The sequence below is a fragment of the Camelus bactrianus genome, unplaced genomic scaffold (assembly GCF_048773025.1).
Source record: "Camelus bactrianus isolate YW-2024 breed Bactrian camel unplaced genomic scaffold, ASM4877302v1 HiC_scaffold_30, whole genome shotgun sequence".
Lineage (NCBI taxonomy): Eukaryota > Metazoa > Chordata > Mammalia > Artiodactyla > Camelidae > Camelus > Camelus bactrianus.
In genome coordinates this window covers 7,402,142-7,416,838 of record NW_027413945.1, presented here as the reverse complement: position 1 = coordinate 7,416,838, position 14,697 = coordinate 7,402,142, and the positions used below count along the sequence as shown (strand labels likewise).

The 14,697-nt window shown below is 60.0% G+C and overlaps 1 protein-coding gene across 1 annotated transcript in view; it reads left to right on the top strand.

Moving 5' to 3' along the window:
- The window catches only part of LOC141576765 (tensin-3-like), an 86,863-nt gene that overhangs the window by 35,971 nt on the left and 36,195 nt on the right, over positions 1-14,697 (top strand). The window contains 2 exon segments of the mRNA XM_074360157.1: positions 1,969-3,210; positions 14,506-14,675. Coding sequence (XP_074216258.1) covers positions 1,969-3,210; positions 14,506-14,675 — 1,412 coding nt within the window.

Sequence of the window (14,697 nt, the reverse complement as noted above, 5' to 3'; positions counted from 1 at the left end):
GCAGGCGCTCCCGGGCCTGCCATCTTCGGCCTGGGGCTGCCCTGGGGCCCCAGTCAGACTGGTGACCCTGCACTTGTGGGCACCGCCCTAACTCAGATCAGAGGCATTTTCACCCAGCTCATTCTTGGCTTCTTTTTTTTCTCTTCTTAACTCATTGTGACAGTCCATTTTCATTCCAATTCAGGGAGAGGGATGTAGATGCCCAGCCTTTGTGCTATGACATCTGTTTCTAGAAATCGCAGACTCCCACCGACCCCACCCGTCGCCCATCCAGCTGTGAGACCGGTGGTCTGTCCTCTGGCAGCCCGCCCTCCCAGGCCTGGCGCTGGTCTGACCCTCCGTTCTGGGGTTCTCAGGGAGTGGAGTGTCGTCCCCGCTCACACTCAGCAGAAGAGATGAGAGAGACCTGGCTGCGCGCTGGTTGCATTTTCCTGGCCACCCTAGCAGGTCCCTCTCCAAAGCCAGGTTAATCTGGTGTTTCCTCAGGGCTAGAAGGACACTGGTTCACGAGCTGTGACCTCTGGGCCCACGCTCAGCAGATGCAGGGTGGTGGCCCCAGGGTGGGGTGGGGTCGAGCCAGGATGTGAATGATGGCTGTCTGATCTTCAGCTCCAGCCCTCCTGCATGACCCAACAGCGACCTGAGTGATGACCTGGAAACACACATGCAGGTCCACGTGGCACCTTCACGGTGGTGGGGGTGACACCGGCAGGTGCTTGCTTCAAGTGCTCAGTCCAGCTGCTCCCCTGAGGCACGCACGTCACAAGGTGCCCGTCTATGGCCTGGTTTATGGACAGCGCTGTGTGCGCCATTTCTCTGCCCAGCTCTCCCCGCCAGGCACGGCTTTAGGCTGAGTCACTGAGATTCCACCCCAGCCGGGACCCCAGTGTCCGCTGTCCGCATCACTTCTCACCCTGCTTTCCCTGGGGTGCAGTTGAAACGGGAAGGAAGCCCGGGGTCGTGCCTGCCCTTGGCCCCGCATCCTGCAGACCCCACAGGTCTCTGTGCTCAAGTGTCACCTCAGCACCTTCAAAAAAGCTGGGGCCACTGACGGTGCAGCACACCCAGCACACTGGGCCTCTGCAGAGTAAGTGGCTCCAGGCCCCGTGGCCGCTGGGACTCAGCGCCCCCCGGGGCCCACACGGCGTGGTTCAGGCCCTTGCTTGGAATGCAGTTTCATGGTTGGGGAAATGGGGACAGAGGAGGGTGGCGGGGAGGTGCTGATGGTAAACCTCCTACCTGTGGGGCGCCCTCCCTCCCAGTTACCAGGGACTTCGGCAGCAGTTTGGGGCTTGGGGGGATGGCTGACTGAGCGGCGCAGTTTCCCATCAGAGGCCGGACTCTGTTTTCCCGGCCATCCCGATGCGTGGAGGTCTGTGGTTCCAGACCTGGTCCAGTGTTCTCAGGCCCTGCCCTGTGTTCATGGCACCTTCCGGGCCCAGAGATGCTGCACTTACAGGAAGGCCCGAGGCCTTCCACTGAGTTCCGTTTTAGATTTCAGCAGCTCCCAACTCAGAGGCTCTGTTTGCTAGGACTTTGGTACCCAGCGCCCAGGGAGGCGCTCAGCAGAGTTGGCAGGAGCTCCCTCTTGTCTGACACACGCCATCCATGCCTGAATCCAGGGGGTTTGTGAGCTGAGCTGAGCTCAGCATTCAGATGAGGGGTGACATTAATAGTGAGTCCTCCAGTCGGGTGACGCCGAGGGTGGAGAATCCCATAGCTCTCTAAGGGACCCCGTGCCCTTTGCATGAAAAGGTGGAGACGAGTCTGGGGCTGAGACGTGTGAGTGTACTAACTGCTTGGCGTTCACGTCACAGGGGTGTATGCAGAGCTTTGGGGAGTCTCTGGGCCTGACTGTTCTGGATTGTCTGCTGTGAGATTATTTACATCTTCAGTCAGATGAGCAGACCCCTTCCAAGAGCCTGGAGCGCCTTTCATCCCTGACTCACCTCGTTTTCTCCCCACCAGTGCTGCACATGCAGGGCCCCGTCGATGGCAGCCTTTACGCCAAGGTGAGAAAAAAGAGCAGCTCGGACCCCGGCATCCCTGGTGGGCCCCCGGCTGTCCCCACCACCAGCAGCCCGGACCACAGTGACCACACCCTGTCCATCAGCAGTGACTCCGGCCACTCCATGGCCTCAGGGAGGACCGACAGGACCGAGGAGCACCCAGGCCCAGGACCCAAGAGGGGCCTGAGCCCCCAGGAGAAGGCCGAGCTGGACCAGCTGCTCAGCGGCTTTGGCCTGGAGGACCCCGGAAGCCCTCTGCAGGACATGAGCGATGGCCACAGCAAGTGCGGTGGGACCCACCACATGGTGCCAGCCCAGGTGCACGTGAACGGGGACGCTGCCCCCAAGGACTGGGAGATGGACATTCTGGATGATGAGATGCCCGGCCACGACCTGTGCAGCGTGGAGAGCACGGGGACGCTGTCCTCCTCAGAGGGCCACGCGTCCGCCCACTTGGGACCCTTCGCCTGCCACCAGAGCAGCCAGAACTCGCTCCTGTCAGACGGGTTTGGCAGCAACACCGGCGAGGACCAGCACGGAGCCCCTGCCCCCGACCTGGGCCTGGGCGGGGACCCCCTGTATGAGCGCGAGTGGGCCTTCGGGGGCCGCAAGCCCAGGCCGCCGCAGCCCGTGCTCAGGAAGCCCCACGCGCCTGCCCTGATGCAGGCCTATGGGCAGAGCGGCTACTCCACGCAGACCTGGGTGCGCCAGCAGCAGATGGTGGAGGCCCACCAGTATGGCTTCGCCCCCGACGGGGAGGCCAGGCTCGGCGGCCGCAGCCCGGCGCAGACCCAGCCCAGGGTCCCGGTCACCCCGACCCAGGGGGCCAGCAGTCGAGTGGCCATCCAGAGGGGCGTGGGCCCCGGGCCACATCCCACCGACACGCAGAGACCCCCTCCCGGCAGAGCGGCCTTCAAGCCCAGGGTTCCAGACGTTAGTGTCGTGAACGGCGCCATCCCGGAGCTGAGCGCAGACCCCTCCCCGGGCTCCCCAACCCTGGACATTGACCAGTCCATCGAGCAGCTGAACAGGCTGATCTTGGAGCTGGACCCCACCTTTGAGCCCATCCCCACCCACATGAGCGTGCTGGGCAGCCCGGCCAATGGCCCCGTGCCCCCAGATGGCATGGGAGGTGGACTGCGGGCCAGCAGCCACCTGCAGGACATTGGGGGAGGCCCTGGCAGGGGCCCCGTGAGACAAGGTGAGCTGGCATTTCACGGGAGGTGTGCTGGTCAGCGTCTGGGTTTGCAGGATGCCTGGCTCCTTACTGCTTCTGGAGCATGGGCTTGTTGGGGCAGGGGAAGAACTGCCCCAACTGGGTGTGGGAGATTCTCTGAGCCAGGACTGGGGAGGCTGTTCCTGGGGCAGCAGCCTACAAGCCAGAGGAAGAGGGTCTCGGGAGCGGTGACCGAGGGGCAGGTCCAGAGAGTCAGGGCTGAGAGGTGCAGTGGAAATCCAGGCCACAGAGCAGTGGGGGCTGTGCTCCATGGTGGCCGGGGCTGGCAGGCTGTCACCCCTGGGACGTGGCAGTGCGGCAGCAGTGCCAGGCCTTCCTGTCCTGCTGGGAGGCCTGGAAAGGCCAGGGTGTCTGTGGTGGACAAGGTGACCTGGGTTCGTGGCTGCATGGACGTGGGGGCAGGCACTGGGGTCTGAGACAGGCTCTTCAAGGTGGGAGACACAGGCCATGGGGCCCAGGAGAGGTGGCCAGGGTGGCCTGGAGGAGAGGGCACTGGAACAGAGTGGGGGCATCTGGCTCTAGGAATGGTGTGAAGTCACAGGGGAAGGTGTGTCTAGAGGCTTCCACACAGAGGAGAATGGGGCCGGGTCGGGCGTCCAGGCGTGGGTGCCCTGAGGCCTGGGGAGGTGGAGGGAGAGGGGCTGCGAGGACCCAGAGGCCACCTCAGGGCTGGATGTGGGGCGCCCGGTGAGGCCAGGCCCTCCCTCCAGTGTCAGTGTGCCCGTATATCCCCACCTGGGGCATCACTGGTTCCTTGGTGGCCCTGCCTCTAAATCTGAGGACAGGAAGGGTGAGGAAGGAAGGGCCCCACGGCTGCCTCCTGCTCCCAAGTCTGCCTGCATGCCGGCCGAAATCCGAGCTGGGATCACCGATGGGGATGGACTGCGCTGCCTTGTCCTCAGGCCCTTCGTCCTCTGAGGCCCCTCGGTGCAGGGACCTCCCATCTCACAGTGGAGCCTCCGGAGGTGTCAGTTAGTGGCCTGCCCAAGGTCACATGGGTCATTGGCAGAGAACAGGAATAGGCCCCTGTGGCTGCACCCAGGGACCCTGCCCACTTGGCAGTCCAACGGGGAGGATTTCAGACCCTCCCGGGTCCAGGTGGCTGGGGGAACCTCAGCTCTGCAGACTTGGGTCCTGTTTAGGGTCCCCTGTGTGACTTGAGTAAAGAACTTCTGTTCACTTCGTCTGTTAAAAGAAACCCTGTCCCGTGCCCGGGTGATGGGCGGGCCAGGGAGCGCGGGTCTGCACGCAGCATCCTGCACCTGCATCAGGAGTGACATCCCGGCCCCCCGAGCACCTGAGACCCTGGGTGTTGGTGCGCAGAGCTGGGCGAAGCTGGAGGGGTCCCCGGGAGGAGCTGACCACAGCCGTGATGGCAGCAGCTGAATATGGCCGGGCCCGGGTGGGAGGGTTTGCCTTGTGGACTCGCTCGGTCAAGTACGTTCAGGAGATTCTGAGTTTAAAACACACTTCAGTGGGAATAAAACTGTCTCAGCTCACTGAACCTACTTAAAAGAAAGCACTTGGGAAAGTTAAAACCAGAAATCTTATTTTTCCTTCGATTGAAACCTCCTTTGAGACCTGGAGGAGGTCGGAAGCATGCGAGTATATTGGGGGAAAGAAGTCCAAGGCTCCGGTTACTGTCTGATGGCCTCTCTCTCCCGTGATGGGTGTCAGTCCTCATGACGACCATAAAGCAGAGAGCCCGGGGTTTGAGGAAGTCCCTCATCTCCTCCCCTTCCAGGTTCTCATCTCCCCCCGTTCCAGGTCCCTCATCTCCTCCCCTTCCAGGTTCTCATCTCCCCCCGTTCCAGGTCCCTCATCTCCTCCCCTTCTAGGTTCTCATCTCCTCCCCTTCTAGGTCCTCATCTCCTCTTCTAGGTCCTCATCTCCCCTTCCAGGTCCTCATCTCCCCTTCCAGGTCTTCATCTCCCATTCCAGGTCCTCATCTCCCCTTCCAGGTCCTCATCTCCTCCCCTTCCACGTCCTCATCTCCCCTTCCAGGTCCTTATCTCCTCCCCTTTTAGGTCCCTCATCTCCTCCCTTTCCATGTCCTCATCTCCTCCCTTTCCACATCCTCATCTCCTTCCTTCCCACGTCCTCATCTCCCCTTCCAGGTCCTCATCTCCTCCCCTTCCATGTCCTCATCTCCACTTCCAGGTCCTTATCTCCTCCCCTTTTAGGTCCCTCATCTCCTCCCTTTCCATGTCCTCATCTCCTCCCTTTCCACATCCTCATCTCCTTCCTTCCCACGTCCTCATCTCCCCTTCCAGGTTCCTCATCTCCCCCCTTCCAAGTCCCTCATCTCCTCCCCTTCCACATCCTCATCTCCCCTTCCAGGTCTTCATCTCCCCTTCCAGGTCCTCATCTCCTCCCCTTCCAGGTTCTCATCTCCTCCCCTTCCACGTCCTCATCTCCTCCCTTCCCATGTCCTCATCTCCCCTTCCAGGTCCTCATCTCCCCTTCCAGGTCCTCATCTCCTCCCCTTCCAGGTCCTCATCTCCCCTTCCAGGTCCCCATCTCCTCCTCTTTCCAGGTGGCCATGCTTCAGTGACTTGATAAACTCACTACTGGAATTACTGGAATTTTTATTTTGATTTTTAGATCTTCTCCAGTTCCTTTTATCATAAAAATAATTCAGTGTCATTTTTGAAATGAAAGGACTTGAATACATCAACAAATCCGTAACACTCAGCATGTTTGGTTATTAATTATGCAGATCCAATTGGAGTGTTTCTTAATCCATTTCTTGCCTGGTAGGAATCTCGGGCATGCGTTGGGTTTTTTCCCCTGTGCTTTTAGAGCTCTGGTGGTGTCTGGGGAGTAGAGGTGAGCAAATTGGATGCTCATCCTCAGAGACCTTCCTGAAGTTTGGAAGTGAGCTTCTGGTAGGAGCACGAGGGTGGCTCATGGCTCAGGGACTGGCCTCCCACCCCAGAGCCGGTGTTCCACCCACAGTGAGCTCCTGTGTGAGGGCAGTGCCAAGCTGGGAGGTGCAGTGCATTGGGACTCACACGGCATCTGATGCAGCTTGTGGACAGTGTGGGGGGCTCTCAGAACAGCCTGCACGCTGACTTCTGGTTCTCCTTCTGGGACATCTTGTCTTGATAGAGATCCTGCCAAGAATGCACACATCTGTAGCTCTCAGCTATTAGAACTGAGGGGGCAGGAGACCGTCCTTCCCTCCCTGGCAGGTACAGAGAGATTTTTGTTTGATTTTTAAAATTTTTAAATTGAAAAAAAATTTTAAGTATAGTCCAATTACAATGCTGTGTTAATTTCTGGTGTACAGAATAGTGATTCATTTATACAGATAAATATTCCTTTTCATGTTCTACTATTATAGGTCATTACAAGGTATAGAGTGTAGTTCTCTGTGCCATACAGCAGGACCTCATTGTTTACCCACTTGATTTTAATACTTAAATGTCGGTATTTACATCTCTCAGGTGCAGAAAGCTAGATCAGCCAGGGAGAGGAAAAAAGTCATTGATGCAAGGGAAGTCATAAAACTGTAGAGCTGCCCTGCTGACCCTGAGGCGTGGAACATTGCAGAAGGCTTGGGGGTGCTGGAAACCTGTGCTTTGAAGGCACTCCAGCCCCAGCAGGTTTCCTTCCCCCAGATCGGGGAGCCAGGGCTGTGCAGCTGAGCCGGTCCACACATGGCTCTCAGTCCAATCTTACTGAGTTGGAGGGCGCAGCGAGTCTGAAAGGCCCCATGACACGCCGAGGACGGTGGCTGTCACCCCCACAGGTGTCGTTCCATGTCTGTGTGCCTGAGGCTCAGCCCTCTTGGGATGGGATAGTGTCTGATCAGAGCCACCTCCAGTCTTGCTTACAGATGGGAAATAGGCTGGAAAGTTCCAAGACGCTGGCTCTTCTGCATGAGACCCTCCCTGGCCTGCCTGGCATCTTGACCCCAGGTGCTGACTGCCACACGTGTCTTCATTCTGGCTGTAGACAAGGGGTCATCACAGAGACCCCAGTGTCATGAAGTTAGTAAGGATCATACAGGTCATGCCCTGAGGTGATGATGATGGTGGTGATGATGGTGGTGATGGTGGTGATGATGATGGTGATGATAGTGGTGATGATGGTGGTGATGATGATGGTGATGATGGTCGTGATGGTGATGATGATGGTGCTGATGGCGATGATGGTGATGATGTTGGTGATGATGATGGTGATGATGATGGTAGTGATGGTGGTGATGATGGTGATGATGATGGTGGTGATGGTGGTGATGGTGATGGTGATGGTGGTGATGAGGATGCTAGTGGTAAATGTGCTGGTAAGCCCTGCTGCTCTGAGCACCTGTACTACTCCAGGCACTACATTGAAGCTTGTTGGCGTCACCCTGGCCTTCACACTCACCATGATGTGTAAACTGAGCTTCTGTGTATCTGACTCTGCATCCCATGGCTGTGTCCTTATTGCACAGTCTCATGTTTTGCCACCAGCCGTATAACCCCTCAAGGGCAGTGCCAGTGACGTATTCATCTTGTTTCCTGGCACGTGCTGATGTTGTGAATAGAGGGTGCAGTGCTGGCGGAAATGCAGAGGACTCTCCCGGGTCCCCTGTGGCTCCACTGGGTTGGCATGGGGACCTCAGTGAGATTCATCATGGGACAGGTCAGGGAGCCAGTCTCTCCACAGGACAAGAGAGAGGCCCTGCAGAGGTGGGGTCTGGTCTCAGAGAGCCTCGGAGGAGCTTGTAAATGGGCTGAGATGTGGGGGCATCTCACGGTGCCCCTGTGGCTACCCGGCTCTGGTCTGGGCGCCCTGGGACCTGGTGCCACCCCACACCCCAGGTCTCCCCGCTTCTCTGCCGCCCTGCCCACAGGGGTTTCTTCCATCACATCCTCTACATGGGGGGAGATTTCAACGGATGATACCCAAGAAACAGAAGAAGTCTGTGACAATTAAGGATGGATGGCAGGCAGCCCTCCGTTTCCTGCATACCTAAGGGCAACTTGCCTCCTGTTGTCCAAATACCGTGTTTCTGTTACATCAACCGCCGCCAACAGTCGCAGGGCCCTGGCAGCCCCGCGTTCTGCTTACAGACACTCTTGGACGTCATGGCCAGTGCTGCCTTTGAGGGCTTCTGCAGACACAGGTGTCTTGCCTGCGTCCAAGGACTGATTTATGCTGCAGGCAGTTCAGAGCAGTGACAAGTACCGACTTCAGCCGCTGACAGTGGGAGCCCATCAGTTTAAATTACATAAAGCTACATGTGCCCCGCCACAGGGATCCAGTGTGGAAAGCAAGGATCTTAGCCGTGGATTCCCACCGTGTGGGTCTCCGGGGGCGTGTGGTGAGGAGGTGGCGCGCACGAGCCCCAGGTGGTGGGTGGGGCAGAGAGCCAGGGGCACTGGGGAGCAGGAAGCATGGACTTTCCTGCAGGATGGCTGCCCCGGGCTGTGCAGACGCGGGGAGAGCCGAGGTGTGGGGAGTGCACGGGTGTCCCAGGGCTGGGGGGCCAGGTGCCCGGACAGGCCCCTGACCCTGTCAGGAGATGGAACGGCTGCCCTCGGGGTCACCTCCTTTCCCCGGGGATGCAGACTCTGCAGGCATCTCAGAAAGGGCACCTCAGGCCGACCCCACAGCAGCAGGACCCCCACCTGCCGGGGACCCCAGCCCGATGCCGCAAGACTGCGCCCCCTCTGTGGCTCTGGGGAGCAGCCTCGTGCCTGCCCAGGCACGGGACAGAGGAGCTGGGCTGCACAGAACCAAGGAGGCGCCGTGCGTGGGGCCCTCCTGGCTCCTCTGGGTAGACGCGCCCAAGGATGGGCTGTCCTGTCCATTCAGACAGGAAGTACCAGGTCAGAGAGGGTGGGTGACTCAGGCTCAGACCCGGCTTGGGGCACTTCCTGCATGGCCACCCTGTGTGTGTTCCCAGGCATGTCTGGGAAGAGGGTCCCAGCTCAGGGGCAGAGCCTGAGGTCTGGGGACGTGTGGGGCCAAGAAAGAGGGCTCCGGCCTCACCTCTCCACCCTCGGGCCTGTCCTCCTTGCCATTCCAAGTCCAGGCGACCAGCTGCAGACGGGGCTGCTCCTGGGTCCCGGGGGCAGGCCGGCCCGGTGTCCCCGCGCGGCAGCTCTGTGTCCCGCCTGGCAGAGGCCCAACGTTGGCAACGGCAGGCGGTCTCAGGGATAAGAGGGTGGAGGTCACGCCCCCGGTCACCCGGGAGACAGCAAGAGCTCACCCCCTGGAGCCACGGTTCGGTTCTCTTGGTGGGTTTCAGACCGCGAGGGGGCCTGGCCACAGACAGACCTGTCTTGAGATGTCAGGCTCTCAGGCCTCATGCAGCCTGGGTTTGGGCTCATTCATGCCATTTTAAGAGCTGAGCAAGTCCCCAGGGTCAGCCCAGGGTCACGTTCTCTCTGAGATGCCTCCCGACCCGTCTCTTCCCCTTGTGCCCAGGGGTCCCAGCTCCTCCCAGGCACCACTGTCCCCGCCCCCATCAGGAGCTCCTGCAGAGCAGGGGGCCCTGGGAATACGGGGCGGCTGCTCCTGCCAGGCCCACCAGGGACCCAGGATGGGGGAGGTTGCGGGCTGAGGGCCAGCGACCAGGGCCAGGGGGTCGGTTGTGTTCCTGTGAAGGACTCTTCCCTCTGTTCGTGGCCGCAGACGAAACTGGAGTTTCTCCAGCTGAGCTCTCATTGCCTGAGATGAAGTGGCTGGTGGGGTGTGCTTGTGCCGTGAGATCTAAAAAGACACTCCTGCCTGTGGTCAGGACGCCGGGCGCCCCACGTGGCTTCAGACGGATTCTTCAGGACTGTGAGCAGGGGCCGCGAGTCGGGTGCCCGCAGGCACACGGAAGCTCCGCGCTCCGGTTGGGAACATCCTTCATGGTGGGAAGTAGGGTAGCTCTTGTTGGAGCTGCTTTCTGTTTTTCTGCAGAAGCGCCCTTTGAATTTGGGGTGAGTGACTCAGTTCCTTTTGCCCCCAATGACCCTCGCTCCACACACGGGTTTCAGGGCCCCACGAGGTCACATTGACGGGCGTGTTCCCACGTCCCTGGATGCTGGGCCGGCCTGCAGCTCTGGTTCTGAACCCTCCCGGGCCCGCGGTCCTGCTTTTAGAACTTCTGTCTCCTGGCACCGTCTTCACCATCGTGAAACCAAGGTTGTGGCTCCCGTAAGCTGCTCACACACGCAGCCATCAGAGATCTGTGGACCACCCTCACATTCTCACTGCAGAAAAATACATGTGACATAAAATTGACCATTTTCACCATTTTCAAGTGCACAGTATTGTGACATCATGTGCCTTCCATGTTGCGTAGCTGTCCCTACTGTCTGGGTCCAGGACACTTCTGTCATTTCAGGAGGAGTCTGCACCCACTGCAGTCGGCCCCGCTCCACACTTCCCCAGATCCCACCGCCCCTGGTCTGCCTTCTGTCTCCGTGGATCGGCCTCTTCGGGGTGTTCCGTGTCAATGCAGGCATAACTAACATTTGTCGGGCTCATCCCTGCTGTGCTCAGGGCTGAGTGGCGTTCCTCTGCATGGCTGCACTGCGCTGTGCTCCGTCCATGGGTGGGGACCTCCAGTGTTTGTGAGCAGGGCCGTGTGAACGTTCGTGCACAAGTGTTCGTTCCATCACCTCTTCTCAGTTCCCTGGGGCACACACACGGGAGTGGGGCTGCTGGGCCACATGGCAATTCCTTCTTTCCTTTTTCTTTAACAGTTCTTTTCTGCTGGGGATTGAACCAGGACCCCGTGCCTGCTAAGCTCACGCTCTACCCCTGAGCTATAACCCCCTCCCCCGGTGGCTCTTTCATTGACGTGCTGAGGAGATGCTTCCTCAGGTGCTGGCAAGCCCTCTTTGGAGACCCCGGGCGTCCGGTGTCGGGGGCGTGTTTCTGGAAGCTCTGTCTTGGCGTGGTGGACACGAGCTGGTCCGCACGGACGTGACCCCCGATGCATGATGGGCCTTCACAGGCGAGACGTGGAATTTTCCTCATCCCGGGGTGGGTGGTGGTGAGCCCCCTGGGTCAGGACAGGGAAGAGATGATGGGAAGATGGCCCGGGACCTGAAGTCCTGTGCTGTTCCTTCTCACCGCCATCAGCCGTGCATGCCTGGGGCTGCACCTTCCTGGCTCACCTTCTGTGGAGGGAGGCCCCACAAGTGGACAGTCCTTGTGACCGTCCTGAGGTGTGTGGTGGAAACATCATGCTTCCTCAAGTGTTTGAGGAGGCAGCCGGTGAGATCCAGGGCTCTGGGGCGGGGGCGGAGTGGGCAGGTAATGACAGAAAAGGAAGAGACTCAAAGAAGCAGAAAGGAGTGGAAAGTAGGTGCCAGCCTCTGCCGCTGGCGCCCTGAGGGCAGCAGTCCCATGGGGTCTGTGCCGTGAGTCACAGGCACGCCTGCGCAGGACACGGTCTCCTGCACTCCTCGCAGTGCAAGGGTGCACCTCCTAGCTTTCTGGACATGATCATTTCCATTAAAAAACGTCTTTAGAGGAGAGGCTCCCTCCTGCCCAGCTCTTCTGCGTTTCCCGGTGCGGAGGACTTCCAGTCCCACAGTCCTCAAGGCAGCTGCCCTCCCTGGGACTCTGGGCACAGATCTGCGGAGCCTGCTGGCCTGGTTCCCACGTCCCCTGAGGCCCTGGGGTCGGATGGGGACTAACTGACAGATGTCCCCGCTCCCTGGGAACACGCCCTGTGGGGGAGTCCGTCTGCATTTCCGCATCAGGGAGAGCAGAGCCGCTTGAATCAGTCTGGAAGCGTGTTTGGGCGTCTCCTTGTCGCTCTGCCCTTCTCCCATTGACACTCGCTCTGCAGAGGAAGCACGTTTATCCAAATGGGGAGCCTGGAGCTAACTCGGGGGCAGGCCATCTGTGTGCATCCCTGGTGTTGGCCTTTGCTCCCAGGAATGCGAGGGAGTTTCCAGAACCCGTGGGCAGGCCCCCGTGTGAAGATGCTGCCCCTGGCAGCCACCCAGGTGGAGGCGAAGGTCATGCATCCGCCCGCTCGGCACTGCCACCTGGGAGTGTGTCAGTTGCAGGAGCTTTGCACATGCCTGCGGGCTTCCCCCAGGAGGTTGGGGTGAATTGGCCTGGATCCTGCTTGGCGTCAGAATGATTTTAAACGCTCCCCCATGCATGACTCTATGCTGGAGACTGGCCCTGGTCCTCCCGCTGGTTTGTGTGTTTGGAAACACTGGGGAATTTTACGAAGACGCCAGCCTCCTGGCCTCACTCCACAGGCTGTGACTTCACAGGGCAGGGTCGGCCCGAGGGTCCAGACCATGAATGTGATTCCCGTGCACAGCCAGGTGGCCTGAGTGTCGCCTGGAGCCTGTCTGTGTTCGTCTGTGTCCTGGCCACCTGGAGCCTGGCCGCTGCCCGGGGACGGGGCACTTCTGCCTGCTGGGGGCAGTTCCAAAGCTGGGAGGACTCAGACGTCGTTACCCAAAGTTCACGAGGGGTGAAGGACATGAGAGGTGGAGGGGGCGTCCACGGCCGCGCTGGCATGTGTGCAGAAGGAGGGGTCCCCGATCTCAGCCAGGGGTCCCCCCTACTCCATGGTCCACATAGATCATTCCTTTTTGGTTGTATTTTTGTGTTTGTTACATTCTTTATTGAAGTGCGGTCAGTGCACAACGCCGTGTCAGTTTCTGGCACGCGGCACGGTGATGCAGCCACACATGTGCTTAATCACTGACGTGCCTACAGCACCACCTGGCTGTGGAGGTGTGTCCTGCCTCCCAGGGGATGTTTCTGGGGCCTGGAGGAAGCCCAGGAGCGGGGCCACCCACAGATCCGCACCAGCTGCAGGGACGGATGGCTCCTGAGACTGCCTGCTTGGCTCTGCGTGTTTCCTCGTGGGCCCTGGTCCCACCCGGATGTGTTTTCACAGCAGTGCCTTTGAGTGCATCCTTGAGGCTGGTCTCATACACAGGACTGCACGCTGGAGGGGGCCTCGGTTCCTGAAGCCCTCTGGCTCAAAGGTCAGGGCTGAGGTCACATCACGTGGAGGTCAGGGTGCAGGTTGTCCTCCGCAGGCCAGCAGCAGACCCCTGGGGAGCACCCACACCCTGCTCCCAGCGCGCTGGCATGGCCGCAGCAGGCCACGTCTGCAGGACACCGTTTCTGCCCTGCCTGTCGGACAGAGGCCATCTCCTGGTCCCCCGTCCCTTCCGGGAAGGCCTCTGCATTTCTCAGCTCTGATGGGCTACAGGAGGCAGGTCAAGGGCTGCCCCGCTGCACACCATTTCAGAGCAGCGCATTTGGGTGTCTCCCTGGGTGACGTGCTTCGCGTGCTGTGACCCGACAGCCTTGGGGGGCATCAGTCGTCCCCTCCTGGGGTGGCCAGGCTCACAGGGTCCTCCTGCCCATCACTGACACCCACGGGCGTTTCCACCCCGATCCACCTTCCAAAAGCGCTGGGCCCCCACCATGCACCTGTCCTGCCCTGGGAATGGTGTCTGGGCCCTGCCTGTGTCGGGGTGGGGGCCAGCCTCCCTCCGGGGCCCCGCACCCCCCTCCCACACCCTCTCTGTAAAAACAAGAAGGGGTAAAATGTTTCTAAAAGACGCAGTACAACATGTAAAGAAGGGGACCGACCATGTAGGCAGGTGGAAATTTGTACACATTGGTGACCCAAGAAAAAGACGTCTGTGTCTGGTCAAAGTGGCTGTTCCCTCTGTGGTGGTCCTGAAGCGGCACGCAGGCCCTCTGGCCTCAGAGGTGCCTGCAGGTGCTGCAGGAGGGGGCGCTGAGCTCAGGCAGGGGTCTCAGACTGTGAGTCCCCATGCCTGCGGCCGCCGGGGCCTTTCCAAGCTCGACCACCACAGAGAGTCCTTCTTGCTGACTCTGGGTGTTGGGAAGTGGGCTCGGTCCAGGGCCCCGGGTTCCCCCACCCCGTGCTTCCTGAGCCCCCGCTGGGTGCCCGGCCGGCTCTCCATTCTGGGGAGCCCGCTGGACACAGGTCCTGGTGGAACCGGCGGTGGGAGAGACTGACAGTGGGTGGTAACCGGTCATGCCGGGGGAGAGCGGCCAGAGCCCTGGGGTTCCCTGTCAATGAAATGTCCAAACAGGCAAACCCGTCAAGACGGAAAGTGGGTTAGTGGTTGCTGGGGCCGCGGGAGGGGGCTGGGGTTTCCTGTCGGGTGAGGAAGGTGCTCTGGAACCAGAAAAAGAAAAAATAATGAATCGAGTGTCTCTGAGAGGTTTAAAGTCAGTCGCGGTTACGGGTTGGCGGTCTGCCCCGCGCGGAACGCGCCTCCAGCCCACTTGTTTCCCTCCCTGCAGGTGACGAGCCCCCGAGAGGAAGGTTCCAGAAGCTGAGCGTTGGGCAGTATGACAATAAAACCGGGGGGCCCCCAGCCTTCTCCAAGTCCAAGTGCGGCTGGGGGAAGCCCACCAGTGTGGAACAGGCCCCAAGCCTGGTGTTCTTTCCCTCTCCAGCCAGCGCCAAGGAGGTAGCCACAGCACGCCCGGGGC